The sequence below is a fragment of the Myxocyprinus asiaticus genome, chromosome 46, assembly GCF_019703515.2.
Source record: "Myxocyprinus asiaticus isolate MX2 ecotype Aquarium Trade chromosome 46, UBuf_Myxa_2, whole genome shotgun sequence".
NCBI classification, from domain to species: domain Eukaryota; kingdom Metazoa; phylum Chordata; class Actinopteri; order Cypriniformes; family Catostomidae; genus Myxocyprinus; species Myxocyprinus asiaticus.
In genome coordinates, this window is record NC_059389.1 from 21,987,856 (window position 1) to 22,007,989 (window position 20,134).

Genomic DNA, 20,134 nt, shown 5'->3' on the forward strand with positions numbered 1-20,134 from the left:
AAAGCAGTACATTGTTGCCAGGTACTGAAAATGTGCAAAATGAGGATATCATACAGTGTTTCGTGATATAGTACGGCATACAGTGTAACACTAATTTTAAAACAACGTTGTCCTAATTATTTGTTTTACCATTGTTACAGCATTATAGTTTCTAAACAAAATTTTTAATTCTTTGTAGTAACATTAACTGAATTATAGTTTATAGAGGTCGACTGATATTGGATTTTGATTTTGATACCAATAACTAAGCTGGTGGTTAGTTTTTAAAATCGATTTATTGAATGATTTATTAAATGTTAAAAAATGTCTTAATATTTCCTTATTGTGACGGGCAAAGACATGTCCCAGATGCGGTTTTTTGTGCAACCAAAATCCCAATGGTAATCTGGAAAAAAATAAGATTAATGCATAGCACAGACTTTTATCTATGAATAAGCCTGAAATACACAGGGGACTTTTATTTTTAGTACACAGAGGAACACAGAGGAATAAATAAACAAAAACTATCATCAACTGTTAATGTTGATTTTTTTACAATAATCAATAGCCAAAAAAAAGCAACTATCAGTACTGATTGATCTGTAAAACCAATATATTGCTCGACCTCTAATAGTTTACAAACAACATTGACATAATTCTTTGTTGTACCATTGTAACTGCATCATAGTTAAAAAAACAACATTGTCATAATTCGGTGTTGCATCATTCTAACTGGATTATAGTTACCAAACAACTTTGTTGTAATTCTTTTTTGTACCATTGCAACTACAATATAGTTAATAAACAACATTGTCGTAATTCTTTGGTATACCATTGCAACTACAATTTAATTAATAAACAACCTTGTCGTAATTCTTTGGTGTACCATTGCAACTAAAATATAGTTAATGAACAACGTTGTTGTAATTTTTTGTTGTCCATTGCAACTACAATATAGTTTATAAACAACGTTTTCATAATTATTTGTTGTACCATTGTTACTGTATTATAGTTACCAAACAGTGTTGTCGTAATTCTTTGTTGTTCCACTGCAACTACAGTATAGTTTATAAACAATGTTTTCGTAATACTTTGTTGTATCATTGCAACTATAATAGTTTAAAAACAACGTTTTCGTAATTCTTTGTTGTATCATTTTTACTGCATTATAGTTACCAAACAACGTTGTCCTAATTATTTGTTGTATCATTGCAACTACAATATAGTTCGTAACAACATTGTTGTAATTCTTTGTTGTACCATTTTTGCAGAATTATAGTTACCAAACTACATTGTTGTAATTCTTTGTTGTCCATTGCAACTATAATATAGTTTACAAACAATGTTTTAGTAATTCTTTGTTGTACCATTGTTACTGCTTTATAGTTACCAAACAACATTGTCGTAATTCTTTGTTGTACCATTTTTGTGGCATTATAGTTACCAAACAAGATTGTCGTAATTCTTTGTTGTCCATTGCAACTATAATATAGTTTATAAACAATGTTTTCTTAATTCTTTGTTGTACCATTGTAACTATAATATAGTTTATAAACAATATTGTCGAAATTCTTTGTTGTACCATTTTATGGCAGCATAGTTAACAAACAACGTTGTCATAATTCTGTGTTGTATCATTGTTACTGCGTTATAATTTCTAAACAATGCAGTTGGAAAATGTTTGTTATTCATTGTTACTGTATTATAGTTTCCAAACAAAATGTTCGTAATTGCTTTCCATCGCTTCTTTTACAGAATGTAACTGCAACATTCACTCTGATTCCTGTCATTTCGACATGGCTGTGTATCAGGCCTCGGGTAACGTGAGCGGCGGCGTTTGTGACGACTGTCAGCACAACACCATGGGACACCAGTGTGAGCAATGCAAGCCTTTCTTCTACCAGCATCCGGAGAAGGACATCCGCGACCCCAACATCTGCGAGTGTATGTATTCCCTCTAATTTCCTCTGCTCTTTTTTCTTCCTTCCTTTTACTTCAGGCAGCCGCTTCTCCTCAACCTGTCTGGTCTAGTTTGTGATGTGAATCTGCTCCAGCTGTTCCTTTGTTCATCTTAGATTGAGGTGGTGGGAACACCTGGGCTTTGAAATGGTCCATCACCACACAGCCAAGCCCCACCCTCCCTACAAAGCACACAAATATAAGGTTTAACACTTGCCTTTTGTTGTGTTGACTGAGGTTTTTTCATTCCAGCCCTTTGACCGCAAAGCAGAAATGTGATTTGTGATTTCTAATGCAAACTGTGTAGTGCAAGTACAAAACTTGTATTTTCTTATAATTTGTTTTTATACTTAAAGACAGCTTAACTAAATTACTTAAGGAAATATTCAAAGTATTTAGACACTTAAAGCAACTTTAGCACAAAAAATGTTTGATTTTCATTGCATTACATACAAAAATTCAAATAAATGTCACTTGTTTTGATATTTTGTTATTTATGCAACTTTATGAAATTATTTATGTAACTTGACTGTCAAAATACTTTTTGGGTCCACTGTATATACTTTTGTACAGCTAAAAACACCTTAATGTTCTTACATGCCTTTCCATCTGGATCATGTGATGTAATGCATAAGTTATTAGTTCTGGCTGACACTGATATATACCGGAACAATTCGTACTGCTGCATTTCTTGGTTTTCCCAGCTGTCTACCATTTCTCCCACTTTTTCTTTCCAGCCTGTAACTGTGATCCAGTTGGCTCTCTTAATGGAGGAATTTGCGATGCACTGACAGATGTGTCTTTCGGACTCATCGCGGGTCAGTGTCGCTGTAAGCCCAATGTGGAGGGTGAGCGCTGCGACCAGTGCAAACAGGGTCACTATGGACTCAGCGACGATCCCCTGGGATGCCAGCGTAAGTCTAGATTATTTTCACAACAAAGCGGCTTTTTAAAGGTTGTGGAGTCTAAATCCAAATTATTCAACAATTAATGTGAAAATAGTTCTGAAGGATCTTAAAAACTCTAATAAAAGTTGTGATTTTTGTTTTATCATTACTCAGAATGCACTTGCAATGCTTTGGGGACTGTTCCGGGTGGCAGCCCATGCGATACAGATTCAGGAAACTGCTATTGTAAGCGTTTGGTCACTGGACGGAATTGTGATCAGTGCTTGGTGGGTGTTCTTCATTAATTAAGTCATTTATGTACACAATACAGTAAATATGTAATGACTGTTTTTCACAATATATCAGTTTACTTTTATGGTAGGCAACATAATGCTATATTACCATACAAAGGCAAAATGCAGTAACTACAGCAACACTGAAAAAGACAGCAATGGCTTAAAAGTTTTTCGACTATCCTGCCAAATGTCCTGTACATAAACACACTGTAATGCAATGAATAGGTTGTACATGAATCTAAGCATAGTTGAGCTGAAACTGTCTGTCACAGGACAGATCATAAGTCATGTTTCCATCCATGTTATGAATTTAATTTATACGTAAAATCTTAATATTGCAAAAACAATTTGCAAATAAAGCAGCGTTTCCATCCCATGTGTTTAAGAGAACAAAATTGTCACTTGTGGAGAAACTGTTGCAAAATAGAAATGAAATATGAAGCCACAATGGCTCTTTCATTAAATGTAATGAATTACTTGCGGTTTAGAGTGTGCTCAAACAAAATGCTCTGATGAACTTCATGTTTGCTAGCGTTCAGCGGCAGATGCCTAATGTCTGGGACTGAAAGCGTATCAGACTTTTCTGGGAGGTAATACTAGCCAGTCATATTGATGACAGGCTTTGTGTCTGGAATTTCAGAACAACCAGAGCATCATTTCAGATGCTATGCAATGATATTGATGATATTCTTTGGGCAAAATATGTATTCACATGGCTTGTTGAAGCAAAGTCACATAACTTTTTTGATGCACATCTATATTCCAATATAAATTCTATAGGAATGTATTCGGTAGATGTGTTTACACCATAGTTTATTTGCATGTCTTCTTATTCCCATCTTGGTATTTCCATCCAACATTTTGTATGCGATATTCCAAAACTCACATATAAATATCTGGATGGAAGCCAAAAGAGTCTAAGAGACCCAATTTCATTTTTCTGACAAAATGTAATTACCGTGTACTGTTCTTTGCAGGACAATATAAATTATATTACAAAATCATAAAATGTTTTTCTTTTATCCAATTGCTAAAAGTGATCTGGCACAGAAAATGTGGCCTTCAGAAACTGCTGTGTTTGTTTCTTGGGAGGTCTGTCATAAACACTGTTGTTCAAAGAGTGTTTTAACAAGTTGCTCTCTCTCTCTCTCTCTCTCTCTCTCTCTCTCTCTCTCTCTAACAGCCTCAGCACTGGGGTCTCAGTAACGACATGGATGGCTGCAGACCATGTGACTGTGATCATGGAGGTGCCCTCAACAATAAGTGAGTAAAATGACTCCATACTAGCTTTCAGCTTTCTGCCTGACTTACTTTATCATATACAGTTTTGATCATCACTATTACAATTGCTTATGCTTAGGGTTGGGGATTTGATCCTTATCCTTAATGTGGTACTAAGAAACATCCATTTCATTGTTATTTTACGCTTCTAACCAGCATTTTTTCAATAGGCTGTGATACAACATTTTCACCGCCTATTGAAAAACAGTTGGTAAGAGGCCTGAAATAACAATGAAAAGGATGTTTCTTGGACCCAGAATAAGTGTTGGCCCTGGACTAGCAATATCGCCCAATAAGAACGCCATTCACATGCTTTACAAAGACAGCCTTTAACTGCAGTCAAACAAACTGTTGGGTGGCGTTTCTCACAGGTTTTGAAGTTAAACAAGTGTGTCAGCTTTGAGTATTGCCTCCTGACCTATTTTCCCCCAGATCCTTCAGAAGAACTCTCTAAATCTCATGATTTTTCTCCTCCCAGTTGCTCTCCTGAAACTGGCCAGTGTCAGTGTCGTGAGCACATGTTTGGCAGACGCTGTGACCAGGTGGAGTCTGGTTTTTACTTCATTGCTCTGGACCACTACACTTATGAAGCAGAAGATGCCAAGTTTGGACCTGTAAGTTTCCATAGAGTCTTCATTAATGTGTAATTTGTCCTGAGTTCTCAAGCATTTGAATAGTTGATCCAAACCCTTCTCTCTTTGTCTCTCTAGGGTGTAACGGTTGTCCCGAGAACCCACCCCCAGGACAGATCTCCTACTTGGACTGGGATTGGTTTTGTGAACGTTCCTGAAGGTGCCTACCTTGAATTCAGCATTGACAACATCCCCTACTCTATGGAGTATGATATCATCATTCGCTACGAACCTCAGGTTATTTTCTTCATATTTGTGTTAAAGTATATTAATTACATTTTATAGTATTTACAAAGGTTTTAGTAATGTCCAGCTGAAGCAGGAATGGGTCATGATGATTAGTGAGGTGCAAAAATGTGCATGCTGTGCTTTTGCTTTTAGACTGTTTACATGGTAAAACTCACTTGGAAACTGCGTCTTTAAATTCACTCCCTTTAAAAAAAAAAAAACGACTTGTCGATTAGTGAGGTGTTTGTTATTATTTTTGGTTTTGATATTTTAAGTGGCGCTGCAAAAATGATCATGCTGTGCTTTTGCTTTTGCTGTTTGACTGTTTGCATGGTAAAACCCACTCAGAAAAGTTGTGTTTTTAAATTCATCCCCTTTAAGGCAATGCCAATATAGTCACATATAACACATTCAGATGGAGGTCCTTAGCCTTTACTTCGCATCTCGCAGTTTTTTGAGCGTTCACGCCTCGAGACCCCTGCATTATTTTCCATTTAGTTGCGCTCTGTCTAGCTAATTGTGAATGTAAGGACATGTCTTTTGAAAACATCCTTTTAAGAAACATGTCCAAACAGGGTCAGGAGACCCTAAAACAGCCTAATTATACAGGGCTTTCTTAAGGATGCAGTCTAAGAAATCTCAGATTTCCCTTGATGGCAAGCTTGACCTTGCCCTTTCTAATGAACTAAAATCTTTTATAATCGTACTAATGTTCATGATTTCAGTGAGGAACTGTCAGTTCTCAAAAATGCTGTTCCTGAACATAAGTTGATGTTGATAATGTCCTAAAACTTTTCCGGGGAGTAAAAGAAAGGAAAAGTCCTGGTCCTGATGGTACTGGAGGTCGTATTCTTAAAAATTGTGCCGAATAGTTGGCAGATATATTCTGTTTTATCTTTAAGTTGTCACTCCACCTCCTTAGGGTTCCTTGTCTTTGAAAAGATTCCATCATTGTACCTGTGCCAAAAAATTATGTTCCTAAGTCACTCAGTGACTACAGGCCTGTAGCACTTACCTCCCTTGTTATGGAATAATTTGAGAAGATTGTGAAGGATGCTCTTCTAAATAAAGTTCAGGCAAATTTGGACCCGTTCCAATTTGCCTACAGGTCAGGCAGGGGTGTTGACGATGCAACGGGCACCCTATTAAACATGATTCAGTCACACCTTGAGGGTGCAAAGACTTTTGTACGGTTTGTTTTTACTGATTTCTCCTCAACTTTTAATTGTATCCAACCTCATATTTTAGCAGAAAGGCTAAGCAGTATCCACAGCATTGATCCTGGCATGATATGTTGGCTGATGGATTTTTTAACTGGAAGGTCAAAACGTGTGAAGGTAAATGGTGTCTTATCAGATGTTATTTTCTCCTCCACCGGATCACCCCAGGGGTGCGTCCTCTAGCCTCTTTTATTTGTGCTATATACTAAAGAGTGCCAAAGCCAATATTTGAGGCATCGTATCATTAATAGTTTGCCAATGATTTGGTGATCATGTCTCTCCTCAGTAGTGATGACCCTGATCATGGCCCTTTAGTGGAAGAATTCACTGATTGGTGCAAGTTGTCCTTTTTGGACATTAATGTATCTAAAACTAAAGAGATCACAACAGACTTTAGGAGGAACCCAACGGTCATATCCCCTGTAGTGTTTAATGATCAGGCTGTTGACTGTGTTTAGCAGTACAAATGTCTTGGCAATGTCATTGATGACAAGCTGACATTTGACTATCAGTGGGATGCTGTGTGTAGAAAAGCCCATCAGCTTATGTACTTTTATCATAAGCTTTGAAGTTTTAATGTTGATAATACTTTCATGAAAATGTCTTATTTCTGTTTTATTGAATCTGTCCTTATGTTTTCTTTTTTCAGCTGGTACAGATCACTTAACATTAAAAATAGAAACAGATTGCAGGGTAACAGATTGCAGCACCCTATAGTGGTCTGGATGGTATTATCCATTGTCCAATATAATACAGAATTTAAAAGGGGGTTTTGTTTCTTTGGTATAAACTTGTAATATTTTTCATGATGTGGTTGACATTTCCGTGGAATTGGCCAACATATGCATAGTATGAATATGTAATGTTCTATCAAATAAATGAAAAATGTGGGTTCTGTTGTTTTGAACTGCAAAAACAGAAGTGCAAAAATCTTTATCATTGTGGCTCTCTTAAAAAAGTTGGCCTGTCATGTTTTCAGCAGATCCAATCAAGTTTAATGTAAATAATTTATTGTTAGAAGAGTAAAAAAGCTTTTGTACCTCTTTGTAAATTTTTCAAGAATAATTCCAAAGTAAAACACTAATCTAATGATAAAATAAGGTAAGTGGCAAAATATCGGTATTGGGATCATACGAAAATGTTCATATCGGTCCATCCCTAGTTTTGGACATAACTAAACTAATGCCACCTAACAAAGCCCAACTGTCATAAATTATACTAAGGGTAAGCAGAACTTTACATGACATCATTACATTACATCATCTTTAGATCTTTTTTTATGTATGTGTATGTGTGTGTAGTTGCCAGAACAGTGGGAGGAAGTGCTGATGACTGTTATCAGGCCTCGTGTTATTACTGCTGACAGCCGCTGTGCCAACACAATGCCTGATGATGACAACCAGATGGTGTCTTTGCATCCTGGATCCAGGTATGAGAGAAGAAAGACTCCATAAGGATGCTCCATATGCACCTGATGCACATTACCTTTAATCCCCAACAGAAGATCAAGACAACAAAAAAGACAGAATAGCTCTGTTCCAAAACCTAATGTGCTGCCTGCCTAGGCAGTATTTTAAGGCATCATAGGTGCGCTCCAGATGCAAAAAAGCAGAGACCTTTTTTAGCCAAATTATACAGTATTCTATGGTATCTCATTTTCACCAGTATCTCGTGTGGTGCATGCTATGTGTTCAAAATCATTCATAATCGGCTTTAGTTTATTCTAACTGTATTCTCTTGGTTTTGGCCATCAGGTATGTGGTGCTGCCCAGGCCTGTGTGTTTTGAGGAGGGACTGAACTACACTGTGCGTTTGAGTCTGTCTCTGTACTCAGCTCTCAGTGATGTCCAGTCACCATACACGCTCATCGACTCGGTAAGCGCCCTCTTTCACCCTTTCAAATGAATGCATTCAACTGCAATTGATTCTTCAGGATCTTATTGGTCGATTTTGATCTTTGCCCTCAGATTGTGCTCATGCCACACTGCAAAAACCTGGATATTTTCACTGGCTCTGGATCTGAGGGTGGAGACTTGGTGACTAACAGTGCCTGGGAAACCTTCCAGCGGTACCGCTGTTTGGAGAACAGTCAAGCGGTGTTGAAAACCCCCATGACTGATATCTGCAGAAACTACATCTTCAGTGTGTCGGCCCTTCTGCACCAGGGAGTAAAAGGTACATATCCTTGTGCACACACACACACACACACACACACACACGCACACACACACACACACAAATTCATACAGACTAATTTGTAATTAGTTATAATTATTAGGGATGTCCAAAAATTAAAATAAATAATCATAAAACATTTTTTGACAGAAATGCAGTGAATCTCACATTTTTATTATGTTAAAATTTGCCTAACATATCTTTCTTTAAAAATGTGGTGCATTAAATTGTAATGCATTCAATTCTTCTTTTAAGGAAAAGAAATATGCAAAAAAGATTTTTGCCACTTGCCCACAGCAGTCTATTGTCTGCATTTGCATTAATGGTACATTTTGCTCATATGTGATATATCAGATTTATTTAACTTTAATGATCATGACATTTTACCATATAACACGTAAAGACTGTACAAAGTCCCATTTGGAATTCTTTTATAAATAAATTTGAAATTAAGAAGGTCTGTCACCATTTTCTCATGAACAGTGTTAGAAATATTTTATTTATCATATTTAATTAAATCAATTTAATTTAATACTTGAAGTTAATTAATTACAAAATATTTGGCAGCCCTTGTTATGATAATAATAATAATAATACATCTGTTTAATTTGATAATTAAAGTTAATTTATTAAATAAATAATACAAAATTAATTGATTAATTCATGCATTAATCAATTAACTTTGGCAATTAACATTAACTGTAGCAGCCCTAGTTCTAAAAATATTGCAGTATTATTATTATTCCTTTAGACCGGTATTTATTTAAGAATAAAATACTGAAGAAAGTTCTTAAAGGGGTCATGACATGCCTTTTTTTTATTTTAATATTTTCCTTGAAGTTCATGTAAAGTTTTTTCACACAAAACAGTAATATAATTGTAAAACGTACATTTCCCATCCTTATTCTGACCCTCTGTCAGAAATGCTCAGTTTTGGTGCTGCTTCTCCTTTAAGACTTGACAGTAAATGCCCACTGATATGATTGGCTCTGTTCTCTTGACTGACATGATCTTTTCTTACCATCTCACTCAAATAAAAATGTCTACCACAGTGTGACATCACAATGTGGAGAAAGTAGGAAACTAGTCATTTTTGCAATTGGTTTCAACAGATGCTCTTTTTGCAGTGAGGAGGAAGTTTTGAGTTCTGAAACTTAGAGTATATTTATATAGTACAATAACCTCTTATATGTCAGGAAAATGTGATTCTTCATGTCATGACCCCTAACTGCATTTACTGTATTTAATGCATCCAGTGACACAACACTGGTGCCAGTTTCTCAGTCTTTTGTCAAATTCCCTTCCTGATCTTTTCAATGTTGTCAACCCTTTTTGATTAAAGCACATACACATACTCACCCTGTCATCACTATATGACATTGGCTCCATTCTCTAATTATAAACATTACCCTTCCTCTTTATGACAGATGTGCCAATCTTTATTCTGTCATCATTCATTCAACTTTCATTCTCCTCTGTCTGCAGAGGTGCTTTCCTGCCTCATGTCAGAGCTTGTAATGGGGACTCAGGCCTTATTACACTGCCTTATATGCTTCCTGTCTGAGTCTTTACCAATACGGCACATTTCATTGGCTGTAGGGGCAAGAAAAGCAAAAGACATGGCTGTAGGCATAAAACAGGGCGCAAACTTCACTCACTATTAATATAACTGTGGAAAATGTTCACATCCACATGATATGCATTGCACTGCTACCACATGGTTGGATTAGATAATCATATGAATAAGCAGGTGTACAGGTGTACCTAATAAAGTGGTCGGTGAGTGTATATGTAGGACATTTCTTTTGTATTTATAGTTCTCTCTATTTCTCTTTATAGAGTGTCAGTGTGACCCTCAGGGTTCTCTCAGCACTGTTTGTGACCCGAGCGGTGGGCAGTGCCAGTGTCGTCCCAACGTGGTTGGCAGGAACTGTGACAAATGCAGCCCAGCTACCTTCCTCTTTGGGCCACAAGGCTGCAGACGTGAGTTTATCTAACTAATTTATATTATTTGCATCTATCATGTTTGTAACTTGCTTTTTAAAGAATTATTTTTAATTGTAAATGCACCAAGTCCTCCAGTGTTCCCAGTCTAGATTTGTAAAGTTTAGTGGTCCTTATAGTATAAATTGTAATTCTAGTCTGACTGTTGTTGGTTAGCCTGTGACTGCAGTCCTGAGGGGTCTGTCCACTCTTTCTGTCATGAGTCCACTGGTCAATGTGCGTGTATTCCCGGAGCGTATGGAAGGCAGTGTGATCGCTGTCTGCCGGGACATTGGGGGTTCCCGAACTGTCGCCCCTGCACTTGCAATGGCCACGCTGAGCAGTGTGACCTACACACGGGACAGTGCCTGTCCTGTAGGGACCACACCATTGGACACAACTGCGAGAGGTTAGTGATCATCAGAATAAAACTTGGAAAATGAGTTCACTCCAATGTTATTTATAATATTTAATGTCTTAAATAATTACTAATCATCCTTAACGTATAATATGTATGATGAAATTTGAAGATTGTAAAACCTTTTTAAATTATTGTTTAAAATTTGCTAATAAAAATAATAATCATCATAATTTTAAAAACATTCTGCCAAATAACATAGGTCATTAGCTTGATGTTAAGGCCTTTGCACACCAGAGGCGACGTGATAATGCGAAACGAATTGACGACGAATTAACCTTTCACATTAAAAGTGGAACAGAGAAAGTGAATGATCGTGAAATAGACTTGAGCCTCTTTGTGATGGGACCACCAGGCGCCGCTCGTTTATAGACTGCAGAGTGCGAGCTGAGCTTAGACCTGGAGAAGTGAATTGAAGTAAAAGCGTGTGGTTCCATTGGCTATTTTGAAGGCCAGAGTCAAAGCCTTGAATTTGATGTGGGCTGCTACAGGTAGCCAGTGGAGTGAAATCAAGAGTGGGGTGACATGAGCCCTTTTTGGCTGATTGAAGACCAGACGCGCTGCTGCATTCTGGACCATCTGCAGTGGCTTAATTGTGTTACAGTAGTCCAGTCTTGAAATAACCAGAGCTTGGACCAGGAGCTGTAGCATATTTAGACAGAAAAGGTCTGATTTTCCTGATGTTGTAGTGCACAAATCTGCAAGAACAGGCATTTGATGAGATGTGGGCAGTAAAATTAAGCTGGTCATCTACCACCACTCCCAGGTTCCGAGCTGTTCTGGTTGGTGTTAGTGTAGTTGAACCAAGATGAATAGTAAGGTTGTGGTCAACAGATAGGTTGGCTTGTATCACGAGGAGATCTGTCTTGGCAAGGTTGAGCTGAAGGTGGCATTTCTTCATCCAGACCGAAATGCCAGAGAGGCAGGCAGAGATACGAGCTCAGACAGTAGGGTCATCAGGCTGGAACGACAGGTAGAGCTGCGTCATCTGTGTCATCTGCGTAGCAGTGGTAGGAAAAGCCATGTGCCTCGATGACAGGCCCAAGTGATGTTGTGTGGTCCGAGTGTGTATTTCGAGAAGCGGAGGGGTCAAAGCACTGATCCTTGAGGAACACCAGTAGTCAGCTGGTGTGACTTGGACACCTCTCCTCTCCAGGAGACCGTGAAAGATCTGCCAAAGAGGTATGACCAAATAAAAGTACGATTTCTTTTTTTTTTTTTAACGAAAAGGCGCCTTCCACAAAACTGTTAGCTAATCATACTTTCGATTGGAATTCGCCCACAGTTTGAAAGACAACCGAGTTCTCTAGCGAGCCGATCGAAAAAATATAACGGAATTCTCTATAAGCTGCAGTAGCGATGATGAGTCTGTTGTTGATTTGCTCAACGAAAAAGAAAACATTAGAGACTCACAAACTATTCAAACTATTAATTATGCTCAAAACTCTGCATGTTACGAATTAAACGTGACAACATCTAAACGCTCCAAGAAGAAAGAAAAAAATCGACACACCATAAAAATAAAAAAACCTTGCTTTGCCGGTGCGTGAATGTTCACACAGGTGTGAATGGCTTCATAGGAATCAATTGTTTCTATTCAAAATGTTAATCACGGTGAAAAATTCACGTTTGGTGTGTGCAAAGGCCTCTAGGTTGTTGCACTTGCCAATCAACATTGCAACTTGGCACATTACTATAGAATGTTGCATTTATAGTCATTTTACAACAGCTTTTAATGCAGCAATGCTATAAGAATTCAGAGTCAAAACTATCCGTTTTATTATATTGTATAGAGTGTGTTGTTTCTCATTAACTGCATGACATTAAATCACAAAATCGCTTCCACAGGTGTTTAAGTGGTTACTATGGTGACCCTGTCCTGGGCTCTGGAGACCACTGCCACCCCTGCATGTGTCCTGACGGTCCTGGCAGCGGCCGACAGTTCTCCGGCGCTTGCTATAAGAGTCTCGACTCCAACCAGGTGTTCTGCGTCTGTAACCAAGGATATAAAGGTAATTTGCAGGTGCCTTGCTTGATTTATAAGGGCATCTGTCAACATCAAAGACACTGTAAAATGGCTTTTATCATGACACTTGCAAGAACTTGCTCTAGTCATATTGTTTATGTGGAAGAATATGGTGATATTTTGTATGTAACAGTATGTAATTCATATGTTGTGAGAGCTGTAATTTTAAAAGATTGTTGTTTTTGTTTAATGAAGAACTGTGTTGACCTGGGTCAAAAATGAACCAGGGCTTGATGCAAAAATGCCCCTAAATAGGCAAGTTAATTTCTAACACTGGTTTAGTCATGAATCAGAGGTTGATATTATTAAATGCATTGTTTTTTCTTGTGTTGCTGTAGGTGCCAGGTGTGAAGAGTGTGCCCCTGGTTACTATGGAAACCCGCACGAGGTGGGTGGAGAATGCCGGCCCTGTCAGTGCAATAACAACATTGACATGATGGACCCAGCGTCCTGTGATGCCCGCACGGGTTCCTGTCTCAAATGCCTGTACCATACAGAGGGAGAGGGCTGCAACCGTTGCAAGCTTGGTTACTATGGCAATGCACTGACCCAGAGTTGTAGAAGTGAGCATTACAGATTTTATGAATCTGCAGTCTGGGTTTAAATGTAAAATGTCCAAAAAATGTTATCCAAATACTGTATATTTCATGTGTATTAATTAATTTATAAAACATGTTACACAAACTACTGTAAGCATGCACCAATATAGACATTGTGGCAGATAGATATAGACAGACAGACATACATACATACAGATAGATGGATGGATGGATGGATGGATGGGTATATATAGTAATGCTTAATATATAAATCCATGAATTTGAACGTTTTCTCGTTGTCTTTCTCAGAGTGTGTGTGTAATCATATGGGCACAGCTGAGGAATTTTGCCCCTCTCTGGGTAACTGCAACTGTGACCTAAACAGCGGGCAGTGCCAGTGTCTGCCCAATGTGGTGGGCCAGCACTGCGACCTATGTGCTCCGGACACCTGGAATATGGCCAGCGGGAAAGGCTGTGAGGTCTGCGACTGTGACCCCAACCATTCTTTAAGCTCCTCCTGTAATGAGGTTAGATTCACAGCTGAATTTTGTGTAAGGGCATATTTGGGATCGTGATCAAGTGTCCAGATTGATTCATCTGTGTTTTCTTCCTCTGTAGATAACTGGCCAGTGCTCTTGTAAAGCCGGATTTGGTGGCAGAACCTGCAGAGAGTGTAGAGAACTGTTCTGGGGCAACCCTGAGGTCAGATGCCATGGTGAGTTGAGAAAAACTGAAAAGTATCACTGCAATGCAGCCTGGCAAAATGCAGTAACTATGCCAACATTTAAACTGAGAAAAATGGCTGCAGAGTTACTTGGTTTTAGTGTAGTTTTTGTAGTTACACTCGTTTTCTGTGAATCTTAGTGTAGTTGAGTCAAACTTGTGTCACAGGACAGATTATAGTGTAAGAGACCCGATTACTCAGTTTTGACAAAATGTGTAGTTATTGTGTTTTCCCTTTGCATGGCAGAAACAATTACACAATTACGCTTAAAATAATTTATTCAATGCAAGTTAAGCAAAATCATCAGCATTTACGGCATAATGTTGATATAAAAAATAATTTTGACTCGTCACTCATTTAGTTAAAAAAGCAAAAATCCAGGTTACAGTGAGGCACTTACAATGGAAGTGAATTGGGTTAGTGCAAAAACATTACAATACTCACTGTTTTAAAAGTATAGCCACAAGGCATAAACCTTTTACGTTAACATGATTTTAGTGTGATAAAATCACTTATTAACCTTATCTGTGTAAAGTTATATCCAATATGACAACTTTGTTGTCATGCCGACATTAGCCGGTAAACCCTCTAATCTTTTACATGCTGGAACACCGGTAAATCCTTGATTTTATCACAGTAAAATCATGTTACCATGCATTATGTTTATTTCTTGTGTCTATAATTGAAACAGTGTCTATATTAACACTTATTCACTGACCCCATTCACTTCCATTGTACTGTAAGTGCCTTACTGTAACCTTGATTTTTGACAAGTAAATTTTTTTGTTATATAACATATTACACAAATGCTGTTGATTGACCTTAACTTCTATTGAACTCGAAACATTCCTTTAAAAACATCATGAAATGGCATTTGCAATGCATTTATTTTCTGTAATGGGATGTATTTCCACGTGAAACAGAATATTCTGGAAAAAAAAATGTATTTGACATGATTTTATCCTTCAGGATTTGATTGGATTGTGAAAAGTTATTTTATCCCCGCCCACACAGTCTTGGTTATATCAGCAGAAAAGTTGTTACAGAGGCAATTAGGAAAATGAACCATTTGTTTTCTTTAGAATAACATGTACTGTAGTACAGTAATACCAGAAACATTATAAAAAAGTTAATATGGTCAATTGCACGTTATCTGTAATCGTTGCCACTGCTGGACATTAAAAAAAATATGAAGAACGCAACTGAACACCCATTTTGCTGACATTTTAAACATGAAATTTGTCATGATCTTTGCCAGTACTTTAACCTTGAAAATTGTAGGCAACCCAGTTTCGTGGGAATGCGTAGGAGGTTGTAGCTTCAGCAGAATGGAAAAGCCCTTGGCCCACTTTTTGATTTGCCCCAGATGTGCGTGACCATGACGGGCTCATGGGGGGATCTTTCGAAGCCTTGCAATATCTTCTCTACTCCTACAATGCATCTTTGTATTCATGGGCTTTCCTCTTATGAGGCCATCAGTGTCTGACACTGTATACCTCCACAGAAAAGAGTCTTTGTCCCCTACCGTATTGTATATGCTGCTGTGCAGATTATATCTTTGGAAATCTTTTTAAACCAAAGTTCTGTGAGCACTTGAGGATCAACATTTTATTTCAACTTCTCTACAATCTCAACCCAAATAATAGGGTTAATATTGGGCAATAGATAGATAGTGAAATTATGACTACCATCAGCATTTCCAACACATTAGAAGTTGTAAGTTTTGTCCTGTTGGTATTAGAGGAATAGTCCTGTGGCAGAGCAGGCTTCAGACTCTCTTTGAGCTGAAAAAGCTATAGTTTGTTCGGAGAGCCCTGTATTCCTCTAAGATCCAGTTACCCTCTATAACCCACTCTGTTGACTTGCCCTCAATCTGCACTTCTCTCTTCCAACACAGGAATGAACATTTGTTCAGCTTGAGCTGTTTAACTGCCATTTGTGGTTTCCTGTTAAATGCTAGTTTGATTGATAAAGACTAATCTTATGAAATCCCAGGCTTACATTTTTGTTGAACCACATCTAGTTCACTTAAAGATTTTGTAGGCTTTACATTCGTATTGTATCTGTCAAGTCATTTGCTCTTTAACGATTACTGTCAAGCCGTTTTTTTAAACTGAAATATTCGAGTTTTTAAATTTAGACTAGTGGTAGACAAATATGGGTTTTCTAACGGCGGATGCTGTTACAGGTATCTAGAAGGCAGAGGGTTGATGATATAGTGCCGATAAATGCAATACAGTTTAGTTATAGCAAATAAGATGTACAGAAAATTGCTGAATTTAAACAAAGATCACAATGTTTACTCAAAATTAGTTACAAATATTTGAAAATATGTGCACTATCCATTGACTTGGTGGATTAATTATGTCTGTTTATTGGCCAATCAGACACACAGTTATTGATGGTGATACTGTCAAACTTGCCAGATATCAGCCGATTAAGAAGCCTGGCTGATATATCAGTCCATCACTAGTTTAGACATCATTATGTTGGCTTGAAAAAGTTTATTGAGCTTATTAGGGTTTTTCCAAAGTCCCTAAACCATGACCAAAATGATCAGTTGTAACTCCTCCTACAGCTGCAACTGCACAGACTTTCAGACTGTTAACTGATTGGAATTACAGTTTTCGCATAGCATAAAAGTATTAGGGCCCTATTTTAAGAGCCCTAGCGCTAAGCACAGCGCTATGCCATAAGTCATACACGCAAAGTCAGTGGGCATGGCCATGAAGTTTTAGTATTTTTATGCAAGCATGCGCTAAGTCTGGGCACAAGTGGGTTTGGTGAAATTGCGTTCTCAATGTGCTAATGGGCTTGGTCAAGTGCCATTTAATTCTGAGGTTCTTCTCGCCACCGTCTGCATGTATTCAATGAATTTGAACAGTGGTTCCCAACCCTGTTCCTGGAGGCCTCCCAACACTGCACATTTAGTATATCTCCCTTTTCTGACACACCCAATTCAGGTCTTGGAGTCTCCACTAACGAGCTGATGAGTTGAATCAGGTGTGTTTGATTAAGGAGATATCCAAAATGTGTAGTGTTGGGGGGCCTTCAGGAACAGGGTTGGGAACCACTGAATTAGAAGAATAGAAATATGGACTTGCATTCTTTTGTGCATTAACTGCATCCTAGTTGAATGTCAGGCATTTCTATGACAGTGACACGCTCCATTTATATGCATGGAAAATGTGGTTCTCGTCAGGATTTGGATTAACGCTCCATTAAATTATAGAGAATGTAAGTATTATTAATCATTTTCATCTACTGACACACAAATCATGGCAAGTATTAACAGTGATTGTTTAGGAACGCACTTCACTTCTACCGGTCAATTTTGATTTTGTCAAATTAAATTCATTTATTGAAACTGGAAATAATTAAACCAAAAATATTTCTAAATTCAGATTACACAAATGAAACAAAAGTATAATCAAAACAACGAAGTGGTCAAAAAAAATCATACCAAATCCAAACATTTTACCCTCCAACTTATTCCACTGGCCCCTTTTGCAGTTACTTAAAAATCCAGGTGGACAACAGGTGGAAAAATACCAATACAATTTAGATCATAAAATGTAAATATAAACATAATAATAATAACTGAAAAATAAACCATGATCTAAAGATAGTTTAACACAAATCTCATAAAAGTTTGTTTCATAAAATGGCTATAACAGTAATGTCTAGAAAATAATTTGATGTTTCACTGTATTTTCAGAGTTTGGACATGAACTTTATTAGAGCCTGCTGATGGAATCTCCAAACTGCAAATGTAGGAACTGAGTTTAGACTGTGTTTTTAAATGTCTTAGCGTAATGACCAATTCTCAGGAAAATAGCAAATTGCGCTTTGCGCCACTTCATTAACATACAATACACCCTGGGTTTGTGTGCATACACCCACAGATAGCGCAAACACTCCCACTCACAGCCACGTGCGCTTTGCGATGGCACGAAAATTGCGCTCAGAATTAGCACTCTCACAAAAATTGGAAAAGATGTAGCACACAGTCATAGCGCGCTCACGAAAATAGAGCCCTTAGTGTGGACATGACATTATGATGCATTCACAGCATGTCGGAGTTACCGCAATTACAAGATTCTGACTTGGAAAAACTATTCATGTCTTCGTTGAACTGGTAATTACAAGTTTTAATCTCTGAATTCTATGAAATCTCTGATTTGACAGTCCCATGTGTAAAGAACAAATATAGCAGCGGCCATAATGGTTACAACTAGTTAAACCTACTCCTGCACTTTCTTTATTCATAAACATTTTGTAAGAGCATATAGAGGTGAATTAATGATTTAATGTAGTGATTAAATATTTTTCTTTCATCAACAACAAAGCTACAAAGGATCCGTTTTGCCATTATGAGTGTTCCCAGAGAAACAAATAATTTCACAGTCAGAGAAAGTGAACAGCTCCGAGTAGACTTCATCTACGAATTGTCATCTTGTAATTACAATAATTCCGCTGGGCAACTGCCCTCATGACTTGTTACTGTTTAAACAAATCTGGCTAATATATCACTAACCAGTTTTCGACAGTAGCAGGTACACTTTTGAAGCAATAGTTCAGTGAGCGTATTAACATTATCATGAATGTTAAACACCAGTAAAATGGACTGTGTAATTTCACAGAACCTTTTTTCCCACAGTTTAAAATAACTCTTGAGTGGTTTGGACTATGGGATTTGGTTCCCTTACATGGCATGTGTGTTAAACATTTACATCCCCACACCTTGGCTATTGAAAGTCTGTGTAAACAATGGCTGAATACACAAATGTGTTACATTGCATTTATTCTTCAAGGAGCAGGTTTGTTTACTTATCAGCTAGTTTTAAAAACCTTATTTCAATTCTGAGGTCTACTTTTAAACAATAAAATGCAGATGTGCTCCTTGGACAGTAAAAGTCAATCTTAGCTTTCATGTCTGTTGTAATTGTGTAAATACCTACCAACACTACCCACCCACATCACAAAAGCTTGCACGCCTGTTGCTGTCTCCAGGGGTCACATTGATGGCATTGTCCTAACAAAAAACACCACCGGTGCCGCCCGAGGCCCCCCGGATAATAGCAGGGATTAACTTCTGAGATAATTCCCTATCTCCACCACCTTGTGTGCATTAGAGCCCTAAAGTAAAAGAGTCTTTTTCCTGAGGAATGTGTGTGTGTGTTTGTGTGTGTGTGTGTGTATAAGTACTAAAGCTTGGAATGCATTTCAAGTAAATCAACCGTCTCAGACAGGGGCCCCATTCGTGTATTGTGTGTGCATCTTTACATGTTTTGTCCAGAATTTCCTCGCAGGGATTAAAAACGTGTCTTTCTATATGGTTACCTATGTACCCAGGTGAGCAAAACCTAGTGGGCAGCCTACCTAGATAGCATTTTAAGGCATTATTGGCACACTCCAAATACAAAGATAAAAGGTTCCAAAAGGTAGGGAGAATAATTTTGATAAAAAATGTTGGCCAAATTCTAAGGCAGTATCATATGTATTTGACGATTGTGTATGTACTTTGACTAATTTAATCCAAGATGGTGGACAAACCAAGAGAGATGTTCTTTATAAAAATAAATATCCATAATATAATGAAAAGTACTATTAAAAAATCAGTCTAATTAACATGGACTATTTTACCCAATATTTGTGTGTGCTACGTATGCTAACGTTGTTAGCTTAGCAACATGCTAACATCAAATGCTATTGGAATCTATTGTGGGGTGAGTCTTCTCCCAGATAGCACATGAACATCTATGAGATGCCTGTTTTTGATCTTTT

At 37.6% G+C, this 20,134-nt stretch overlaps 1 protein-coding gene across 1 annotated transcript in view; it reads left to right on the forward strand.

The window, feature by feature from the left end:
* LOC127435997 (laminin subunit beta-1-like) overlaps positions 1-20,134 on the forward strand; it is a 42,399-nt gene that overhangs the window by 9,939 nt on the left and 12,326 nt on the right. Inside the window, exons 9-23 of the mRNA XM_051689864.1 lie at positions 1,735-1,923; positions 2,676-2,852; positions 3,000-3,112; positions 4,305-4,384; positions 4,881-5,016; positions 5,113-5,271; positions 7,784-7,911; positions 8,237-8,357; positions 8,450-8,657; positions 10,497-10,640; positions 10,818-11,049; positions 12,907-13,070; positions 13,423-13,647; positions 13,933-14,150; positions 14,242-14,338. Of these exons, the coding sequence (XP_051545824.1) occupies positions 1,735-1,923; positions 2,676-2,852; positions 3,000-3,112; positions 4,305-4,384; positions 4,881-5,016; positions 5,113-5,271; positions 7,784-7,911; positions 8,237-8,357; positions 8,450-8,657; positions 10,497-10,640; positions 10,818-11,049; positions 12,907-13,070; positions 13,423-13,647; positions 13,933-14,150; positions 14,242-14,338 (2,391 nt within the window). The remainder of the gene's footprint in view (positions 1-1,734; positions 1,924-2,675; positions 2,853-2,999; positions 3,113-4,304; positions 4,385-4,880; positions 5,017-5,112; positions 5,272-7,783; positions 7,912-8,236; positions 8,358-8,449; positions 8,658-10,496; positions 10,641-10,817; positions 11,050-12,906; positions 13,071-13,422; positions 13,648-13,932; positions 14,151-14,241; positions 14,339-20,134) is intronic.